A 22,193-nucleotide genomic window follows, 5' to 3' on the forward strand; every position below is an offset into this window, starting at 1 on the left:
GTGTCATAGAGGGGTTCAGGTGGTCAGGGAGGACGTGGACCCTGTCAATCAGGGGGGCAGGGGGGCAGGGAGGAAGTGGACCATGTCAGAGACGGGGTCGGGGAGGAGGGAGGAGACGGACCCTGCCATAGAGGGGTTCAGGGGAGCAGGGAGCAGGTGGACCGGATAATAGAGGGTGTCGGGCGGCATGGATTAGGTGGACCCTCTAATAGAGGGAATCAGGGTGGCAGAGAGGAGGTGGATGCTGTCATAGGGGGCGTCCGGGGGGCACGGAGGAGGTGGACCCTATCATAGCGGGTGTCAGGGGGGCAGGGAGGAGGTGGACCCTGTTATACAGGGGGTCAGGGAGGCAGAGATTAGGTGGACTCTGTCATAGAGGGCTTCAGGGGGGCAGGTAGGAGGTGGACCCTGTCATAGAGGGCGTCAGGGGGGCAGACAGGAGGTGTACCCTGTCATAGAGGGAGTCAGGGGGCAGACAGGAGGTGTACCCTGTCATAGAGGGGTTCAGGGGGGCAGGGAGGAGGTGGACCCTGTCATAGAGGGCGTCAGGGGGACAGACAGGTGGTGTACCCTGTCATAGAGGGGTTCAGGGGGGCAAGGAGGAGGTGGACCCAGTCATAGAGGGGTTCAGGGATTATGTGGACCGTGTCATAGAGGGGTTCAGGGGGGCAGGGAGCAGGTGGACCGTATAATAGAGGAGGTCAGGGGGCAGGGAGGAGGTGGACCCTGTCATAGAGGGGCTCAGCGGGGCAGAGAGGAAATGGACCATGTCAGAGAGGGGTCAGGGGAGCAGGAATGAGGTGGACCCTGTCCTAGAGGGGTTCCGGGTGGCAGGGAGCAGGTGGACCCTCTCATAGAAGGAATCAGGTGGCAGAGAGGAGGTGGATGCTGTCATAGATGGCATCCGGGGGGCACGGAGGAGGTGGACCCTGTCACGGGGGGTCTTAGGGGGACTTGGCGGAGGTGGACTCTGTCATAGAGGGGTTCAGGGGGGCAGGGAGGAGGCTGTCCCTGTCATAGCGGGTGTCAAGGGAGCAGGGAAGAGGTGGACCCTGAAATAGAGGGGGTCAGGGAGGCAGAGATTAGGTGGACCCTGTCATAGAGGGGGTTAGCGGGGCAGGGAGGTGGTGGACTCTGTCATAGAGGGCTTCAGGGGGGCAGGGAGGAGGTGGACCCTGTCATAGAGGGCGTCAGGGGGGCAGACAGGTGGTGTACCCTGTCATAGAGGGGTTCAGGGGGGCAGGGAGGAGGTGGACCCTGTCATAGAGGGCGTCAAGGGGGCAGTCTGGTGGTGTACCTTGTTATAGAGGGGTTCAGGGGGGCAAGGAGGAGGTGGACACAGTCATAGAGGGCATCAGGGGGGCAGACAGGTGGTGTACCCTGTCATAAGGGGGTTCAGGGGGGCAGGGAGGAGGTGGACCCTGTCATAGAGGGCGTCAAGGGGGCAGTCTGGTGGTGTACCATGTCATAGAGGGGTTCAGGGGTGCAGGGATTAGGTGGACCCTGTCATAGAGGGGATCGGGGGGGAAGGGAGGAGGCTGACCCTGTCACAGAAGGTGTCAGGGTGGCAGGGAGGAGGTGGACCCTGTCAGAGGGGCTCAGGGGGGCAGACAGGTGGTGTACCCCGTCATAGAGGGCGTCAGGGGGACAGACAGGTGGTGTACCCTGTCATAGAGGGCGTCAGGGGGGCAGGGAGGAGGTGGACCCAGTCATAGAGGGGTTCAGAGGGGCAGGGAGTATGTGGATCGTATCATAGAGGGGGTCAGGGGGCATGCAGGAGGTGAACCCTGTCATAGATGGGGTAAGGGAGGAAGTGTACCCTGTCATAGAGGGGTTCGGGGGGCAGAGAGGAAGTGGATCCTGTCATAGAGAGGGTCAGGGGTGCAGGGATTAGGTGGACCCTGTCATAGAGGGGTTCAGGGGGGCAGGGAGGAGGTCGACCCTGTCATAGAGAGGTTCAGGGGGGCAGGGAGGAGGTCGACCCTGTCAGAGGGGTTCAGGGGGGCAGGGAGGAGGTGGACCCTGTCATAGAGGGGTCAGGGGTACAGGGAGGAGGTACACCCTATCATAATCGGGTTCAGGGAGGCAGGGAGGAGGTAGACCCTGTCATAGGGGGAATCAGGTGGGCAGGGAGGAGGTGAACCCCGTCATAGAGGGAGTCAGGTAGGCAGAGATAAGGTGGACCCTGTCACAGAGAGGGTCAGGGTGGCAGAGAGGAGGTAGACCCCGTAACAGAGGGGTTCAGGGGGGCAGGGAGGAGGTGGACCCTGTCATAGACGCGTTTTTGGGAGCAGGGAGGAGGTGGACCCTGTCATAGACGGGGGCAGGGAGGCAGAGATAAGGTGGACCCTGTCATGGAGGGGTTCATGGGAGCCGGGGGTAGCTGGACCCTGTCACAGAGGCGTTCTTGAGGGCAGGGAGGAGGTGGACCATGTCATATAGGAGTTCAGGGGGTAGGGAGGAGGTGGACCCTGTCATACAGGGGTTCAGAGGGGCAGGGAGGAGATGGACCCTGTCATACAGGGGGTCAGGGTGGCAGGGAGGAGGTGGACCCTGTCATACAGGGGGTCAGGGTGGCAGGGAGGAGGTGGACCCTGTCATACAGGGGGTCAGGGTGGCAGGGAGGAGGTGGACCCTGTCATAGAGGGAGTCAGGTAGGCAGAGATAAGGTGGACCCTGTCATAGAGGCGGTCAGGGGGGCAGGCAGGAGGTGGACCCTGTCATACGGGGGGTCAGGGTGGCAGGGAGGAGGTGGACCCTGTCATAGGGGGAATCAGGTGGGCAGGGAGGAGGTGAACCCCATCATAGAGGGTGTCATTGGGGCAGGGAGGTGGTGGACCCTGTCGTAGAGGGGGTCGGGGGGGCAGAGATTATGTGGACCGTTTCATGGAGGGGTTCAGCGGGACTGGGAGGAGGTGGACCCTATCATAGAGGGGGTCCAGAGAGGCAGAGATTAGGTGGACCCTCTAATAGAAGGAATCAGGGTGGCAGAGAGGAGGTGGAGGTGGATGCTGTCATAGATGGCGTCCGGGGGGCACGGAGGAGGTGGACCCTGTCATAGCGGGTGTCAGGGGGGCAGGGAGGAGGTGGACCCTGTTATACAGGGGGTCAGGGAGGCAGTGATTAGGTGGACCCTGTCATAGAGAGGATTAGCGGGGCAGGGAGGTGGTGGACTCTGTCATAGAGGGCTTCAGGGGGGCAGGTAGGAGGTGGACCCTGTCATAGAGGGCGTCAGGGGGGCAGACAGGAGGTGTACCCTGTCATAGAGGGGTTCGGGGGGCAGGGAGGAGGTGGACCCTTTCATAAAGGGAGTCTGGGGGACAGGGAGGAGGTGGACCATGTTATATAGGGGTTCATGGGGGCAGGGAGGAGGTGGACTCTGTCATAGAGGGGTTCAGAGGGGCAGGGAATATGTGGATCGTTTAATAGGGGGGGTCAGGGGGCAGGGAGGAGGTGAACCCTGTCATAGAGGGGTTCAGGGTGCAGGGAGGAGGTGTACCCTGTCATAGAGGGGGTTAGGCGGCCAGGGAGGAGGTGGACCCTGTCATACTGGGGGTCAGGGTGGCAGGGAGGTAGTGGACCCTGTCATAGAGGGGGTCAAGGGGGCATGGATTAGGTGGACCCTCTAATAGAGGGGATCGGGGTGCAGAGATTACGTGGACCCTGTCATAGAGAGGGTCAGGGGAGCAGGGAGGACGTGGACCGTGTCATGGACGGGGTCAGGGGAGAGGGAGGAGTTGGACCCTGTCATAGAAGAGATCAGGGGGGCAGGGATTAGTTGGACTTTGTCATAGAGGGGGTCAGGGGTGGAAGGGAGGAGACTGACCCTATCATAGAGGGAGTCAGGGGGGCAGGGAAGACGTGGACCCTTTCACAAAGTGGGTCAGAGTGGCAGGGAGAGGAGGACCCTGTCACAAAGAGGGTCAGGGTGGCAGGGAGGAGGTGGACCCGGTCATCGAGGGGGTCACGGAGGCAAGATAAGGTTGACCCTGTCAGAGGGGGTTAGGGGGTAGGGAGGTGGTGGACTCTGTCATAGAGGGCGTCAGGGGGGCAGGGAGGAGGTGGACCCTGTCATAGAGGGGGTCACGGGGGCAGGGAGGTGGAGTACCCTGTCATAGAGGGATTCAGGGGGGCAGGGAGGAGGTGGACTGCGTCATAGAGGGGTTCAGGTGGTCAGGGAGGACGTGGACCCTGTCAATCAGGGGGTCTGGGGGGCAGGGAGGAAGTGGACCATGTCAGAGACGGGGTCGGGGAGCAGGGAGGAGGCGGACCCTGTCACAGAGGGGTTCAGGGGGGCAGGGAGCAGGTGGACCGTATAATAGAGGGTGTCGGGCGGCATGGATTAGGTGGACCCTCTAATAGAGGGAATCAGGGTGGCAGAGAGGAGGTGGATGCTGTCATAGGGGGCGTCCGGGGGGCACGGAGGAGGTGGACCCTGTCATAGCGGGTGTCAGGGGGGCAGGGAGGAGGTGGACCCTGTTATACAGGGGGTCAGGGAGGCAGAGATTAGGTGGACTCTGTCATAGAGGGCTTCAGGGGGGCAGGTAGGAGGTGGACCCTGTCATAGAGGGCGTCAGGGGGGCAGACAGGAGGTGTACCCTGTCATAGAGGGAGTCAGGGGGCAGACAGGAGGTGTACCCTGTCATAGAGGGGTTCAGGGGGGCAGGGAGGAGGTGGACCCTGTCATAGAAAAGGTCAGGGTGGAGGTGGACTCTTTCATAGAAAGGATCAGGGGCCTGGGAGGAGGTGGTCCTTGTCATAGTGGGGGTTAGGGCGGCAGGGAGGCGGTGGACCCTGACATAGAGGGGATCACGGTGGGAGAGAGGAAGAGGAATCTCCCAGAGCGGTTCTGGGGGGCAGGAAGGAGGTGGACCCTGTCATAGAAGGGATCAGGGGGGCAGGGAGGACGTGGACCCTGTCAGAAAGGGGGTCAGGGATTTGGTGCACCCTGTCATAGAGCAGGACAGGGGGGAAGGGAGAAAATAGACCCTGTCATAGAGGGGTCATGTGGGCAGGAAGAAGGTGGACCCTGTCATAGAGGGGTTCAGGGGGCAGGGAGGAGGTTGTCCCTCTCATAGCGGGTGTCGGGGGGGCAGGGAGGAGGTGGACCCTGTCATAGAGGGGGTTAGGTGAGCGGGGAGGAGGTGGACCCTGTTATAGAGGGTGTCAGGGGGGCAGGGAGGAAGTGGACCGTGTCAGAGTGTTCAGGGGGGGCAGGAAGGAGGTGGACCCAGTCATAGAGGGGGTCAGGAGGGCAGGGAGGAGGTGGATCCTGTCATAGAGGGGCTCAGGGGGGTAGGGAGGAGGTGGACCCTGTCATAGAGGGGGTCAGGGTGGCAGGGAGGAGGTGGACCCTGTCATAGAGGGGCAGGGAGGAGGTCGACCATGTCATAGAAAGGGTCAGGGGGGCAGGGAGGTGGTGGACCCTGTCACAGAGGGGATCAGCAGGGCAGTGATTATTTGGGTAATAGAGGTGTTCAGGGGGGAAGGGAGGAGGTGTACTCTGTCATAGACGGGTTCGGGGGGGCAGGGATTATGTGGCCCGTGTTATAGAGGGGCTAAGGAGGGCAGGGAGGAGGTGGACCCTGTCATAGACGGGGTGATCAGGGAGGAAGGGGACACTGTCACAGAGGGGGTCAGGGGAGCAGGAATGAGGTGGACCCTGTCATAGAGGGGGTCGGGGGGCATGGATTAGGTGGACCCTGTCATAGAGGGGTTCAGAGGGCCAGGTAGGAAGTGGACCCTGTCACAGAAGGGGTCAGGGGGGCAGGGAGGAGGTGAACCCTCTCATAGAGGGGGCCAGGGGGGCAGGGATTAGGTGGACCCTGTCATGGAGGGGATCAGGGGGCAGTGAGGAGGTTGAACCTGTCATACAGGGGTTCATGGGGGCAGGGAGGAGGTGGACCCTTTCATAGAGTGTGTCAGAGGGCAGGGAGTATGTGGACCGTGTCATAGAGGGGGTCAGGGGAGCAGGGATGAGGTGGACCCTGACATAGAGGGGTTCAGGGAGGCAGGGATCAGGTGGACCCTGTCATAGAGGGGTTGGGGAGCAGGCAGGTGGTAGACTCTGTCATAGAGGGCGACAGGGGGCAGGGAGGAGGTGGACCCTGTCATAGAGGGGTCAGGGGGGAGGTAGACCCTGTCATAGACGGGTTCAGGGGAGCAGGGAGGAGGTGGACCCTGTCATAGAGGGGATCGGGGTGCAGGTATTAGGTGGACCCTGTCATTGTCAGGGACGGGGAGGCAGGGAAGAGGTGGACCCTGTCATAGAGGGGTTCAGGGGGGCAGGGAGGAGCTGGACCCTCTCATAGAGGGGGTCAGGGAGGAAGTGGACCCTGTCATAGTGGGGGTCAGGGGGGCAGGGAGGAGGTCCACCCTGTCATAGAGGGGTTCAGGGGGGCAGTGATTAGGTGGACCGTGTCATAGAGGGGTTCAGGGGGGCAGGTAGGAGGTGGACCTTGTCATATAGGAGTTCAGGGGGGCAGGGATTATGTGGACCGTGTCATAGAGGGGGTCAGGGGGGCAGGGAGGAGGTGGACCCTATCATTGAGGGGGTCAGGGGGCAGCGAAGAGGTGGACCCTGTCATAGAGGTGGTTAGGTGCGATGGGAGGAAGTGGACCCTGTCATGGACGGGAGGACAGATAAAGGGGTGTGGGATGCACCGCCTAATCTGAGCTCTAGTTCGTGTTCTGTTCGTAACTCACGTTGCGTCTTGGAGGTGACATTGTAACCCTCTGTCCATTGTCGTCACGTGTAAACCTGAGAGTAGGTCACCTGTTTCTTTCCGGGTGCAGTCAGGCTTCCCCAGCACACTTTCTAGAGCGATTGCCCCGACAGGCTCTGTGCGAGGCTCTGAAGACTTTCTGGCTCAGACAGTGGCGATCATCATCCTGGGTTCACTGTCCACCTGGAGAAACATCTGTCCCACAATCCCCTGTGCGATTGATAATTTTCCCAAAAGAGGAGCCTTGGAAGAGGCACCCTGACAGGGAGGTGCCCTGGAAGAGCTGGGGCGGAAAAGTGACAATGACAACACTAAGCTGTGAAGGAGGTCTGGGAATTAAGAGACAGAACTTTCCAGAAGGAGGGAGGGCAACGGCAGGCTGAAGGGGTTGGGAGGCTGGGGCATGTGGAGTCTGAGCCAGGGGAGTGGGGGAGGGAGGAAGCTGGCCAGGGAGGCAGAGGCCAGACCTCCTAGGACTCGTGCATTTTCACCTTAACCTCAGAATAACTGGAAGTTTTCACCCTGGATATATTACAGGAATTGCACTGGGAAGCCCTTCACACAGGGAGTTTCATGAATGGGGGAAAATATTGCATTATTTGTTTCTAATAACCCTTAACTCAAATTTACCCTTTTCTTCAATTATAAATGTCGACAAGAAACCGCAGTAGTGTCAGGGCTCACCTGGGACTTTGTCACCAAGTATACCTGTCACAGATCTTGTTATTTGTACCATGACGAAGAACATTTATTACCATGTCACAAATTTGTCTTTTAAAGTGTTGATACCTTTTTCAATATAGCTGCTTTCATTTGTAATCTTGTGGATTTTATGTATTAAAAAGCATTATTCTTAGAAGAGATTTCCTAAACACACTAAAATGGTGAAGACCGTATGATTTTAAATCAATGATCAAATGGGAGCCTCTAGTAGTGGTGGCAGATTAGATAGATAACCTGAGTCATCAATGCTCCGGTGGGAGCAGATGAGCTGCTGAGTATGAGTTTTAAAAATCTTTTTAAAATGCATCCCTGAGATGATACAGAAGCAAGGAATCTGCAGAATCCCAGAATGAAGCAAAAATGGCCTGGAGGAGTCTGCAGAATCCCGTAGAGCCTGTGCTTCTCTGAAGGCTGCCCGGCACTCGGAAAAGGAGACAACGCCCGGGTCAGATGCCCCCTATCAGACTGAGCCCCCAGAAGGCTGCACCTTGATGAGGGTAAGTGACAAACTAACCCATCACAGTGAAAAGGGCAGTTAGGATGTTTTTGGGTGGGGGCACCAGGAGAACAGGGACCACGAGGGGTCCCTGTTTGGTAGACGCCCAACCCCCAGCCCTGGCCCCTGAACCATAGGCCACTAGCAACAAGAGATCCAAGTGCTGGCTGGAAGAATCCAACTTAACTCAGGCTTAGCGTTGCGTGCAGCAACGAAGACCCAACACAGCCAAAAATATAAATAAATAAATTAAAAAAACCCAAAAAACAGCTCCAAAGAAAATGAGTACATCATGGTTAGAAATTACACGACATCAAGCAGGTGAGACACCATGAGTGAGAGCAATGGGTGGCAGCTAGAAATAGAGCCGCAAAGACTTCAGATGGTGGAAATAAAGTTTAATACCTTTAAGGAAATGAAAGGGAAACTTGAAAATCTGAACAGATAACAAGACATAACTAAGCACATTTGAAAAAGGGAAAATAGTGAAATTTATACACCTGAATAAAGTTCAAGAAATGATAGGATGGGGAAGAGGTAACACTCAAAGAAATAGAATTTTCCAAATTTGTTGAAAGACACCAACCCTCAGAAAAGCCCAGCAAGCCCCAAGCAGTATAAATATATAGACACAGATGTAAGTTACAAAGGTGGGTCTGTTATAAAAGACAGCTGGAGAGGACGGTGTCCCCTCCCCACAAGAAAGACAGGTGATAGTGAAAGCCTTCACATCAACAGTGGAAACCACAAGGCTATATGACAGTATCTTCAAAGTGCTGATTAGCTCAACCAAGAATTCTATACCGAGTAAAACAAGGCAAAGTGAAACTTGGGAGTTTACCATCAAAGGACCCTCACTAAACGGATTCTGGAGGATGGAATTAAGGCCAAAGGAAAATGAGCTCAGAGTGTGGTCTGAGTCTGAAGGAGAAATAGTGAACCAAGTGGATGTGTGACATCTAATCAAACCAGCAACTATAAATGAAACAACGGTAACTTATGGGGAAATAAAGCAGACTAGATTTTAAATGCCAAGTTATTGGAGGTTATAAATTGGGAGGGGAGGTTGCAGAATCAACTATTTTGGGGTCCTTGTACTGTCCAGGAGAAGACTGTGGCTACTGATGACTGGTAACTTGTTAAATATGGATTAAATGGGCAAACACTACTAGAACAGACCCAGTGTAACCTTCAAAGGAGGTGAAAGGAGAAGAATAAGTGAAGGAAAACGGTCCAAATGAAGGCAAGAGAAGAGGAAAAGGGGGAGAGGAACACGTAAAACGGGACAAGTCAAAATTCAAAATTCAATGTTAGAGATAAAACCAAATCACAAGGGACTTCCCTAGAGGTCCAGTGGTTGAGACTTCGCCTTCCAATGCAGGGGGTGCAGGTTCAATCCCTGGCCAGGATACTAAGATTCCCGCATGCCGCATGGCCAAAAAACCAAAACATAAAACATAAGCAATATTGTAGAAAATTCAAAAAACACTTTAAAAATGGTCCACAACAGCAACAAAATCTTTAAAAAAGAAACGAAATCATAAATCACAATACATGTAAGTGGACTAAATTCTCCTGTTCAGACCTTAAGAATTATACCCTATTTTAAAAACAAAACAAATTTCAGCTATGTACTCTTTGCAAAAAACACACCTAAAGCACGCAGAAAGATAAAAGGCCCAACTATGGAAAAGACAGAGCAGGCAATTAGTAACCAACAGGAAGCAAAATATAGTCATATTAATAGCAAAGGAGAATCAGGCAAAAGCATCATTAGAAATAAGGAAATTTGCTGCATAACAATAAGTGATTCCATTCACTGGGAAAGTGTATCGATTCTAGATGTGTGTCCCATGTGAATTTGTGTATAGCGTCGAGTGAAGCCAGACTGACAGCATTAAAGGAAAAACTTGTCAAATCCATTGTCATAGTGGATTTTAACACACTTATCAGTAATCGGTAGATCAAATGAACCAAGAAAATTAGTAAGAAAATAGAATATGAACACTGTCACAATCGGGCTTGAGCTAATGCATCTGACTGCATCTGATGTCTGGAAAAGACACATTTCTTTCAGGCACACCTGAACGCGTGCTGGTTTGGCACATGCTCAGATGTAAAGCTGGCCTCAGTATACTTCAAAGAATTACGATCGGACTACATTGTTTAAAAACCGCAATGCAATTAAGTTAGAAAACAAAGCCAATAAGATAATTAGAAAAATTCATTCACTTGGAAATTTAATAACACTTGTAATCGACTCATGGGTCAAAGGAGAAATTGTCATTGAAATTAGACAAATTCAGCATCTAACTTTTCACATCAAACTCATGGGATACAATTCTTGAAAGGAAACTTAGAATGGTAAGAATTTGCCTTTGAAAAAACTAAGGCTCAAAACTGATCTAAGATCTAACCTAAATCAAAGACCCACAGATGCAGAAGGAAGGAAATTAAGAGAACAGAAATTTATGAAATAGAGAAGCACATCAACAAGGCAAAAACTACATGTTTGAAAAGACAAGGTTCATTTTTTTTTAAAGGCACAAATGAAATGGAGTGAAAAAATAACTACAGATGTTACAGAGAAAAGATACTAAGACCAACTCTCAACACACTTCAAATTTTCATATAATCGATGACTATTGAGAAAGATAGAATTTAGCGAAACAGATTCAAGGAGAGAAACGAAGCCAGAATCATCATTTACCAGAAAAAGAAATGCATTCAACGGTCAAAAATTTTACCATGAAGAAAACACCACATGCAAGTGGCTTTATCAGAATGCTCCCAAACATTCGGGAAACAGATAATTCCACTCTTACATGAAGAAATGGTAAACAATTCATTTTAAGAAGACAGTATAAACTGGACACCCAAACTGCCCAAAACGGAATGGGAAAGAAAACTACAGCCCAATCTTCCTCACGAAAACAGATGCAAAAATTCTGAACAAATATTATCCAACCAGATCCAACAATGAAAAAAAAATCATGATCAAGTTAGTTTTTATTCCAGGAATGAGACTGATTAATATTAAATGTATTACTAGAACTGTTAATTACCAGATTTAAAAGGATGTGTTATCTCAAAGATAAAGAAACTAGAATTCAGTATCCATATATGACATTTAAAGTTTTCTTAGCATATTTTTAAAAGAATAGTAATTTCCTTAACTTGACAAAAGACATCGACCAAGAACATCTAGCAAACATACTTTATGGAGAAGCAGGGCAACATTTAAGATGAGGAACAGAGTGAAGACGTCCTTCCCAGCTCGCCCGCCCCGCCTCCCCCTCAACACTGCACTGGGCTTTGCGCCAGCCCCAGAGTAGTTAAGGAAAAGAAACAAAAGGGTTTTCTTTCTTTTTTTTTTTTTTCCCCCAGTACGCGGGCCTCCCACTGCTGCGGCCTCTCCCGTTGCGGAGCACAGGCTCCGGACGCGCAGGCTCAGCGGCCATGGCTCACGGGCCCAGCAGCTCCGCGACATGTGGGATCTTCCCGAACCGGGGCACAAACCCGCGTCCCCTGCATCGGCAGGCGGACTCTCAACCACTGCGCCACCAGGGAGGCCCAAAACAAAAGTTTTAATGTAACTCTGTTACTCAAGCTCATACTGCTCGCCACGGGACAGGCCAATGATCGAGAGACGAGTTGTTGGACAACGAATAACGACTTCCTTCAGGGAGACCCCAAACCCAGAAGACGGCAGGCTCATGCCCCAAAGAACCCTCTTGCTGAGTTAGACTCAGGCTCCTTTTATACTAAAAGGGGCGGGACTAAAGCCAAGCACTTCCTGGTTCCCGGCAGCCTCCGGAGGGGAGGTGTTAATTTCTCCCTCCCGCAGTCATTCACAGGTGGGCCTGCTCAGGAGGTTTCCTGGGAGCTAAACACAGGTATTTTAGCTGAAAGCCCATTACACCTGGGAGGCAGGGGTCCCAGAGATGGGCCGTTATGGAGAATTTAAGCTTATAGGCAGCCTCGCCTTAGAGATTAACTGGTAACAGGATACAGAGGTTCTTCCCGATTACCGTTACCCACTGTCAACGTCCAGTCCACAGTTGTGGGAAGAGGCACAAAGGCTGCCCGGGCTATTTCCCACTGAACGGGGGCGATGGATGTTCTTTAGAATCTTTAGTTGGTAGTAAACATTCCCCATTTTTCGAGACAGAAATTCAAGATAAAACACAAACAGCACATACAAGTGCTAGCCTTCAGAGAAGCAAACGAACCAGTTCATGAATCGGGTCAAAGTCCAACAACTCTTTCCTCTCTCCAACAGGGTACACCCCACTCCAATACGAAACAAACTGGCTTATTCCAGAGAAAAAGCCCCAAACGCCGCAAAAACAAAACAAAACGCCCCAAACGGAGAGGAATCAAGTTCCCGGCTGTACACACCGGAGCCACTTACCCTACCGTACGCAGCCCGTCGGCTCCCAAACGTCGATTCCTTCCTTCCACTGCCAAGCGCTGGGGCGGCCGGTGCTGCTTCACAGAACTCTGAAGGCAGATCCCCAGGACAAGGGGTCCCGGCAGCTGCTAGGGTCTTACCCCAGAATTCCCCAGCCAGGGCTGGCAGGCCACGAGCAGCAAGGCTCCTGGGTGGCTTCATCAAAATTCGTTACCAAGTCCAAGCTTGTACTGCTCGCCACACGACAGGCTAATAAACTGAGAGCCGAGCTGCCGGGGCAAAGAAGAGTGAGTTTACCTGGGAAGCCAGCAGAGCAAGATGGCGGGCCGGACGCCCAAAGAAGCATCTAGCTGAGTCAGACTCAGGCTCCTTTTATACTAAAAGGGGCGGGACTAAAGCCAAGCACTTCCTGGTTCCCGTCAGCCTCCGGAGGGGAGGTGTTAATTTCTCCCTCAAGCAGTTATTCACAGGTGGGCCTGTTCAGGAGGTTTCCTGGGAGCTAAACACAGGTGTTTTCGCTGAGTGCTCATTTACCTTAATCTCTTGCAGGCAAGGGTCCGAGATGGGTCATTGTGTGCAATTTAAGTTTATAGGCAACGTCCCTTTAGTGATTAACTTGTAAGAGAATGCAAAGTGTTCTTCCCTATTACAACTCTATGTTACATTAAAATGTAAAGTAGTACAACTGATGTGGAAAACGTGTGGTGATTTCTCAAAAACTTAAACAGAGTTACCGTATGATGTAATAATTCCACTTCTGGGTGTATCCCCAAAAGAATTGAACGTGGGGACATGAAGAGATGTTTACAGACCCACTGAACTATGCGTCTAAAAATGCTTAAAATGATGGATTTTATGTTGTGTATATTTTACCACAAAGTTTTAAAAGCTGTAAGGATTCCAAAGGATTGTCCACAAACACGGGTCCCCTGACGCTGGTAGGTACTCCTCACCAAACCCAAGGGTTTGTCATCTGCAGCTTGTGAATGAGGATGTGTTTCAGAGACTATATGCAAAATCACGTATCATTTTTCTGAGAAAACTTCCATCAGGCTGTCAGAGGGTCTGTGACCCACACGAGTTCAAGAGCCATTCTGCGGGCCCCTCCCCTCTGCATGTGTCACCTCCCCACTTTCCCCCCCTCCCCCTACCCACCCGCAGGACACTTTTCTCTTTCATTCACTCAGATTGTTTAAACATGATGCAATGTATATTCTTAAATCTTTCTTGAGCTCATTAGACAAGGTTTAATTTTTTTAAGACAAGGGAGGCTCTGAAATCAACCAAACTTCAGTGTTTTTTCTGTTACCCTCTTTTCCCTGCCTGACAATATTAAACAGGTCCGCCTCCGGCTCGGGATGTGGCACAGCAAATCTGCAAACCCGTGTGGATCCTCAATCCTCCAAAACGTGTTCTGTGACCTTAAATAATTTCCAGCTAAATTTTCTTGCTGTATTTTTATTTTTAATTTGGCATTTAGTGTGGACTGAATTCTAATACACTGAATACACCTGCTCGGTCCCATGGCCTGGGGTGGTGGGGATTCTTGGAGGGGAGGTGCCTCTGAGAAATTGCTTCAACCTCAGAAACGTGCAGGGAAGGAAAACGCTCGCCAGCTCAAGTTTCATGCAAATGAACTCTGAGACCTTTTAACAAAATGCTTTTATTTCTATTTTTTAATGAAATGCATTGTTAGGTATTTGCATGAAATCTCGAAAGGCATTTACGTTCTTTGCTTTAACACTTCCTTTGTGGCCACAGAAAGCGGGTAGGAAAGATGAGCCGAGACCAGGCGCAGCAGACACAGGCCGGGCGTGGTGCGGAGCCCGCGGCCCCGAGCCCGCCTGAGGGACGGTCAGTAGTCGTCGTAGTTGACGCTGGCTCCGTGCCTGAAGCCATGGGGGCTCCGGGGACCGATCGCAGCGTCCTCATCGTAGTGGCGCTGGTGGTAATCGTAGTAGTCGTGCCCATTCCGACCTCTGTTTAGCCAATAGGTGATGTCATCCTCAAATTTCTGGAGGAAAGAGGATGAGAGGGGATGAACTCAAGGACACCGTTTCCCAGAGCACATCTTACGGACGCTGTTTCTCTGGGATTTTTCTTCAACGATGAACAACACCTCCTAAGAATAACTCCTGCCACAAGGACCTACTTACTGTACAGCACAGGGAGGAATTATATTCCATATCTTGTAATAACTTATAATGGAAAAGAATCTGAAAAAGAATATATGTATAACTGAATCACTTGCTGTACACCTGAAACTAACACAACATTGTAAATCAACTCTACTTCAATAGAAAACAATAAATAATCATTTTTTTAAAAAAATAACTTCTGGCTACAGCATCCCTGGGCCAGAGGTCGATACTAACCAGATGGATAACACCGCTGAAAACTTTTTCCCCCAAAGGAGTACAACCCCTACCCTCGAACATGTCTGTCTGCGAGTTCTAAATATACCCCCGACTTCAACATTTTTCTCTGTTTCAGTAAAGAAAATGGACATCTGCCCAATACAGTAAGAGCCGGGCCTGTCCCCAGGCGCCGCGCATCTGATGTGGCAGACGCTGACCCCCTCCCCGTCCCACCTGGGCTGCTGCGCAGGCTGCGGGCTTCGTAAACGTGGTGCATGAAACCACATTGCAGCCTCGGGGCAGGGAATTTGGACACGTCTGGTGGTGACACTCTCACCCCTGTTGTGTTGCTCAGACAGGCCTGGATGCAGTGATTCAGGCCACAAACGCTTACCACGTGGCCACGATTCAACCCTCATCCCCGTCTACTCACTGGGCCTGGGGCTGCAGCCTCCTCTGACCCTCCCCCAGGCCCTGCCCTGAAAAGGAAACAGCTGGCTTGTCTCACAATACTGCAGATTTTCCCCTAGTGAAGCAGGCTCATTCCTTGGTTTCTCTCATTTTTTAATCTTGTTTGAAGTTTCGGCTTAACATATTTTTTTTCCAAAAAATTTTAAAAATATTTTATGAAAACAGAAATAATGCAGGGCTTCCCTGGTGGCGCAGTGGCTGAGAGTCCGCCTGCCGATGCAGGGGACACGGGTTCGTGCCCCGGTCCGGGAAGATCCCACATGCCGCGGAGCGGCTGGGCCCGTGAGCCATGGCCGCTGAGCCTGCGCGTCCGGAGCCTGTGCTCCGCAACGGGAGAGGCCGCGACAGTGAGAGGCCCGCGTACCGCAAAAAAAAAAAAAAAAAAAATGATGTTTCTGAAGAGTTCAATTTTGTTCGCCTCTTGCAGTATTTTGTATACACCTCCATTCACAATATGAGCCACGAGCCCGTTTGGAAAAACCCTTCCAGCTGCCTCCGTGGGAGATGCCACCCTCCATCCACTCCCTGGCTGGGGCGGTGAGCTGTGGTCTCCACATCAGGACTCACTCAGCACAGCCCTGTCCATCACCCTGCAGACTCGCTCCGGGGCAGCAGAATCTCACACCTTAACTCCGCCGCTGGCTGATCTGTGCCTGGTCCCCGGATGGGAGTCGGTGATGATAAGCAGTCTTTTTCCTTAATCTGGTGAATATCTCCACTCGTGCTACCTGGACACATGAACTGAACCGTACTTCCTGCAAATGCATTGACAAATTTTCCCAAAAACATCTGCAAAGACCCGTCTCTCTTTAAAAGTCGCTTTGCATCTCTTTCCATTATCCTCATGGGTCTTTGCATAGATCTTGCTGTTTCTGACGTTTATTTGAGGCAAAGTGGAAAATGTTTCAGGGGGTGGTGAGTTATTATTAAGGACACTCAGGCAAAACTGACCAGATACATTAAAAAAGTCCCTAAGAAAACCAGATTCTTGATGAATTTAAGTCCCAGCCGCTTTGGGCGGGGATGTCTCTGGAACTCTGCTTCCAAAACCTGATGGGAGAGGTTCCCATTTGGGCATAGTGGGATGGAAAATTCCAGCTAATACCCTTGTGCCTGACGATCATGTGGTCCCATACCTGGCAGCTCTTGACACAGAATGGGGGCTCTGACTTCAGGGCAGGTAACAGAACTTAATTCTCTGTGCCCGTTTCCCCAAAGCAGGCCTCCGCACCCCCATCCTGCCCGGCGGGAAGCCAGGCTCCAGCCAGAACACCCACCGCTTCGTCGAAGCCCAAGTACAGGAAGTGCTGGTACCACTGCTGCACCTCGGGCCGCGTGCGGTCCCACAGCTGCCGCTTGAGCCGCTCCGGGCTGCTCAGGAACTCCTTGGCTCTGCTCTCCTGGACGGCCACCGGGGTCGTAGGGGGAGCAGGGGCTGAAACGAGGGGTTCCCCACACGCAAGTGCAGAGAATGAGTTCTTTCCTCCTCGGGGTGAATCGCTCTTCTCCATCGCCCTCCCCGCCCCCACCTGGCAGGAGGTGGCCTTAACTGGCACACCCTCCCTGCAGGGCGCGGGTACTGTGCGGGCTCCCGCCGTCTGTCCCGGCCTCCGGGGTAGCGAGCCCTCCTGTCCAGGCACAGCCACGTAACAGGCCCAGGGCGGGAACCGAACTCAGCTCCGCCTCTGCAGCCCCTCACCAGGCCCAGACCCCGGGCCCCAGGCCCTGGTGCTCCCCCTGGGCTCTGCCGCGGGGAAACCGCCCGGTGTCCAGTGCCGCTGGCTGCGCGTGCCTTGTCTGCACAAACACGAGCGTGCTGGGACTGCTTAGGGGGGCCAGGGGAGAAAGAGCTGGAGCAAGGGTCTGAGCAGGCCGGCCAGCGAGCCCAGCGGAGCAGCGAGTCCTCAAGTCAGGCTGCAGGGTGACCATGAACGCTTCGACTGCCTCTTGATGGGGGTGACCCTCGCTTTCCCACGGCTTCCCCGGACGCCTTTCCATCGCGGACTCAGCTGCAGAAAAGGCCCCGCTTCGGCAGGCGTGCTCGGGGAAGTGCTGCCCGGCTCCGAGCCTCTGTGCCCTCATCTGCAACACGGGACTGATGGGCCCGCTTCCCGTTATGGAGGCTGCGCAGGAAAAGGCAGTCAAATGCCCTGTGTCCCTTGGTCACGTGGATAAAGATCAGGCAGCACATTTGTGTTTTCACCTCCTGTTCACCTGTGCATCTCCCTCAGGGCCTGTTACACTGTTCTGTACACAGCAGGTGCTCAATGTGTGTTTCTTGGCTTGAGCTGAACAAAAGCTGAGGATGTGCACGGAGGAGTCGTGATCACCTCGGCCGTTGCTCTCCAGGGCCCCCGTCACCAGGGCTTCCCTGGAGTCCCCGGGAGATGGCTGTCTAGCACAGGGAGGGGAGGGGCCATCTGAGGGGCCTGGGAGGTCGGGGGTGGACCGGGGCCTTGGGAGCAGCTGGAAGAGACGGGGAAGATGCTGGCGGCTCCCCCAGGAGCCCCTCCCCCGAGAGGGGCTGTGTGCGCTCAACAGGTGTGTGTGTGTGGGGGGGTGTCCCCGCGGGGCCACCTGGGAAGCAGGTGCATAAGCGCTGGCGCCCCCCCATTGGGGAGCAGACTTCAGCCTCCTGGAGCCCCCGTTAATCCAGGGGAAAGAATAAGTAGTTAGAAATTCACCTCAGAAATGTAGTCTTGGGAGGAGATATGGGGATGTAGGCATATGCAGAGCTGATTCACTTTGTTATACAGCAGAAACTAACACATCATTGTAAAGAAATTATATTCCAATAAAGATGTGAAAAAAAATGTAGTCTTCATTCTAAGAGAGAGATAACTTGCTAATTTCCAGGTGAAGACGAAAGTTCTGCGGGAGAATGGCTTTCACAAGCCCACACAATGATCGACTGATTACAGCGGGCCCGAACTCACCTGCGTGGCTCCCAGACAGTTCTGTTTCTACGACATTTTGCTGCGTTACCATATCTATCGGAGGCCGGTTCTTCACAACAGGTGTCAGTCACAAAACGGTCTTTCTGTTTAACCCTCCCCCAAGAGCTAGTTGGATACGGAGGACGCCCACAGTACCGCTCTGTGCTGCCCCAGAACTGAAGCTGTGTGTGCTCTCGATTCAGGTATGTGCTCTATGGGGTATCACGATTCCAAAACAAACAGCCTTCAATGAACACTACAGCTCTGTTCCTTTTACTTCTGAGTCCACACTGACAGCTGTCAGAAAAGCATTAACTGGCAATAATATTTACCTGATGAAATACCGCCCCACATCCCCACAGGACGAGCCCTTCAGATCTGCTAACCTTCTACGGAGTAAACACTTTTGATTTTCCAAACACAAGCCTCAGGTGAGGACATCGACATCGCTGTTTCATTGCAGCCTGGTTAAGAACGCAACCCTTATCTGTGTGGGCTATACTTACCTTCCCCTTTCTGAAGCATCAGCTTGAGTTTGTTTCCACTTACGCCACCTAAAGGAATGAAAATGGAAATCATTTCAGGGTTGCACTGCGCCCTTAAATTTCTCACATGCAAAAATCCACATTGGAAAAAAATCACTTCATACCCCTATGTTGCTTTAGCAACTTGGTAGCATTATATTATTTAATGCTTGTTGCATTTCCTGTTGTGTAGAAAAAGCAATTCAGGCTGCCTGTGGCTCAAACTGGTGACAAGGACCATGGCCGAGCAGGGCACTTTGAGCTACTGGAGACCATCTGAGCTGTTCTCTAGGAAAAGTGACGTTGTCCTTTGAGCAATTCTGTCATAATATTCAGGCAGTCACCTGTCATATGCACCTGCCTGCAGACTTAACTTTTCATGGTACAGTCGATCAACTAGTGTCCCTCCAAATTCATACCCACCCAGAACTTCCGAATGTGAACTTATCTGGAAACAGCATCTTTGCAGACGTAATGAGTTAAGGACCTCGAGGTGATATGATGCCGGGTTTAGGGTGGGCTCTAAATCCAGTGACCGGTGGTGTCCTTATAAGAGGAGGTGAGGCCACAGGGAAGGCAGTCGTGGGAAGACGGAGGCAGAAGTGGAGCTTCTCCACCACAAGTCAAGGCATGGGGCTTAGTGCTCTAAAAGCTCGGCCCCGTTTTGTAACTTGCCCTGATCGTCTTAAAATCAGGCATTATCTGTACCATTTATTGTTGTTTTGATTCAGATCTAAAAGCGTTTCTACACTCTACAAAACGATTTTTATTTGGTGTCCTAAGAACTTTCACATTCCAGCTCAATGATGATAATATTTTAACTGATTCCTATCGCTGCATTCTCGGTATAAAAGAAATAAAATACAAGTTCTGAAAAGGACTAGCTTATAGCCGATGCCCACTTGCTGTATTCAGATGTGCTTCTTAAAATGGGAGGAACAAAGAGGGAGGTGATAAAGCACGCGATGGGGAGTGATGGACTGGCCCCCCAGTGGTCCTAGATTAGAACAGCCGTCATCCTCCCCCCACCCCCCTCCCAGGGCTCCTGCTGCCCCCCCCCCCCAGCCCGCGCTGAACATCCAAAACGCCGAAGCTGAGCACCAAGGGGGTCCTGCCTTTCCACCCCACCGTGCGGCTGCTTTGCGGTGGAAGATGCACCAGCCTCAGGGTGCTGGGCAAGTCACCTCCCGCCCTCCAGCCTCAGCAACTTCGCCGTAGACCTGGGGTCATGACCCCTGCCTCTCAGAGCCCCGAGCCTCAGCGGCGGCCCTTGCCGGCATGAGCCGGGAAGGACGGTAGGAGGGGAGGTGCACTGTCAGGGCAAAACCTCTGATTTCAGGTCGCCCTTCTGCGGTGGGGATGTGGGCTCCCCAGGGTTCAAAAGTCCACACCCCGAACCCGCCGCATTTACGGCGTGTGTGTGAATGCGCGCATTCTGTAGGGAACCGGGATTTTCAACCCATTCACGGAGGGCTCCAAGAAGCCGAGAAAGTTAAGCCTTTCTCGCTTGAGAACTTTTCCCCAGCTGGGAGGTGAGGCCCGCTCGCTGCTCTGCAGACCTGGAACTTGACCGAGCCAAAGCGCCGGGAAGGGAACGCCTGGTGGGCACTCTGGGGATGGCCCTTCGGCTCCGCTCAGCCCTGGGCGCACCATCCGCCTACAGCGCCCACCGCGTCCGGCTATTCGCGTTCAGCCCGAGGCTTCTCCGCCTCCTTTTCCAAGCTTGCCGCGCACATCCGAGCCCCTGCCCTTGACCCAAGCACGCCACTTCCCACCGCGCAAGGGCAGAACCCAGGACCCCCTGTCAAACCTCGGCCCTTGCCCGGGCTCAGAATGGGCGCCTAGCCCCCACGCCCTCACCGAGCCTCTCCCCGGCGCCCTGGCATCGCCCCCTTACCTGGGCCCACGCACAGCAGCAGGAGCAGAGCCAGCGCTGGCATGACCAGGGCGGCGGGCCGCGCGGAGGAGGCGGCCATGGCTGCAGAGTGCGCTGGAGGGAGATGCGGACGCCTCGGCTGCCGCTGCGCGGGGAGGGTCAGGCGCGGAGGCACCAGGCGTGGGGGACTGCGCACGGGAGGACCGCGCATAGGGGTACTGGGCGGGCGGTCCCTGCGTCCCTGCCGGGGCGGGACCCGCCGGGCGGGCGCTGTGCCTTGAGCTCCCGGGCCAAGCGTCCGTGCCAAAACACCGCGCCCCTCTCTCTGGCCGCGGCTCCTCCAAGCCCACGGGAGGTCCGGGTGCGGGGGCCGCCAAGGACCGCGGGCGAGGGGCAAGCGAGGTCCAGCCGCTCCGGGAGGGGCCGCGGCATCCAGAGAGGGGAGGCCTCCGCCCGGGAAGGGCTAAGGATGCTGTGCCGGATCCCCGCTCAGGCCGCCGGGTCTCGCGCCTACCTGCCCCCTCGAGTTAGCAGTCCCACGCCCCTCCGCACCGTGCGCCCCGGCCTCCCCAGCCCGCTCCCTCCCGCGCAGGCTTTGGAATGTCCTGGATTACAGATGCCTTTGGCAGTTCTGTGCTTCGTGCTGTTTTGAACGTCTCCACACTCTGGGCTCAGAGCTGCGTTCCAGGAAAATATCTCACTCCAGACGACCCCGATAGACGAGGCTTTTATTGTTATTTTTATTTTTTTGTGGTATACGGGCCTCTCACTGCTGCGGCCTCTCCCGTTGCGGAGCACAGGCTCCGGACGCGCAGGCTCAGCGGCCATGGCTCACGGGCCCAGCCGCTCCGCGGCACGTGGGATCTTCCCGGACCGGGGCACGAACCCGAGTACCCTGCATCGGCAGGCGGACTCTCAGCCACTGCGCCACCAGAGAAGCCCAGACGAGGCTTTTAGTAACCAGGAGCCGGTGAGCCCATTTGGTATTCTCAGGGCGTATTTCGCCCTCGTGCGCCCCGGATCCACGCACACTTAAGTGGTACCGCCGTTAGGCCCCACGAGAACCGAGAGTGCCTTCCCGGGCCCCGGGCCTGTTCGCACACGAGGACTCCTCGCAGGCAGGGCGGCTGCTGAGAACTAACCTCTCTAGGCCTGTCTGCACCGCGGCCGCTTCCCTTTTTAAACCTTTGCACCCTGACCCAGCTCTCCGCGTGATGCGGTTGGCGCTCTGCAGAAAGAAGCGCGTTTACGCTGAGCCAGCAGACCAAAGGGAAGGCGAGAGGGGCTCTGAGAGAACCCCCAGCCTTGGGCGCACGGGCTTCAAGAGGCGCCAGAGAGAACCCGGAAGGTAACCTCATACTTGCAGTGCTGGCAGGGAAGTGCTTATAAACCCCGGGGAGCTGAGATAGGATGAGAAGAAGCAAAGCAGTACCTGTCCCTCTGCCCAAGGACAAGAACGTTTACAGCGAGGAGGGAGACCCAAGCAAAGGACTGGCTTCGAACAGGCGTGGAAGATATTAACCGTAATCTCTCCCTTATCTTGCGGGGGTCTCCCGGTGCACTCCAATCTCCAACAGCATTTGCTTCTCCTGTAACACTGAAATTCTCCTCTTAACCAGGGTCTGATCTGAACCCAGCAGCGTTGCCCGTAAGGACAGCAGCCCATCTCCT

At 53.8% G+C, this 22,193-nt stretch overlaps 1 protein-coding gene across 1 annotated transcript; it reads right to left on the reverse strand.

The window, feature by feature from the left end:
• Window positions 1-13,866: 13,866 nt before the first annotated feature.
• Window positions 13,867-21,405, reverse strand: ECRG4 (ECRG4 augurin precursor). Its single transcript, XM_067704019.1, has 4 exons — window positions 20,544-21,405; window positions 18,629-18,676; window positions 16,464-16,621; window positions 13,867-14,372 (listed from the first exon to the last, which is right to left on the reverse strand). Exons 1-4 carry the CDS (start codon window positions 20,731-20,733, stop codon window positions 14,214-14,216), a joined length of 555 nt encoding a protein of 184 aa, XP_067560120.1. The 5' UTR covers window positions 20,734-21,405; the 3' UTR covers window positions 13,867-14,213.
• Window positions 21,406-22,193: the final 788 nt, after the last annotated feature.

The sequence above is a fragment of the Pseudorca crassidens genome, chromosome 14 (assembly GCF_039906515.1).
Source record: "Pseudorca crassidens isolate mPseCra1 chromosome 14, mPseCra1.hap1, whole genome shotgun sequence".
Classification (NCBI taxonomy): Eukaryota; Metazoa; Chordata; class Mammalia; order Artiodactyla; family Delphinidae; genus Pseudorca; species Pseudorca crassidens.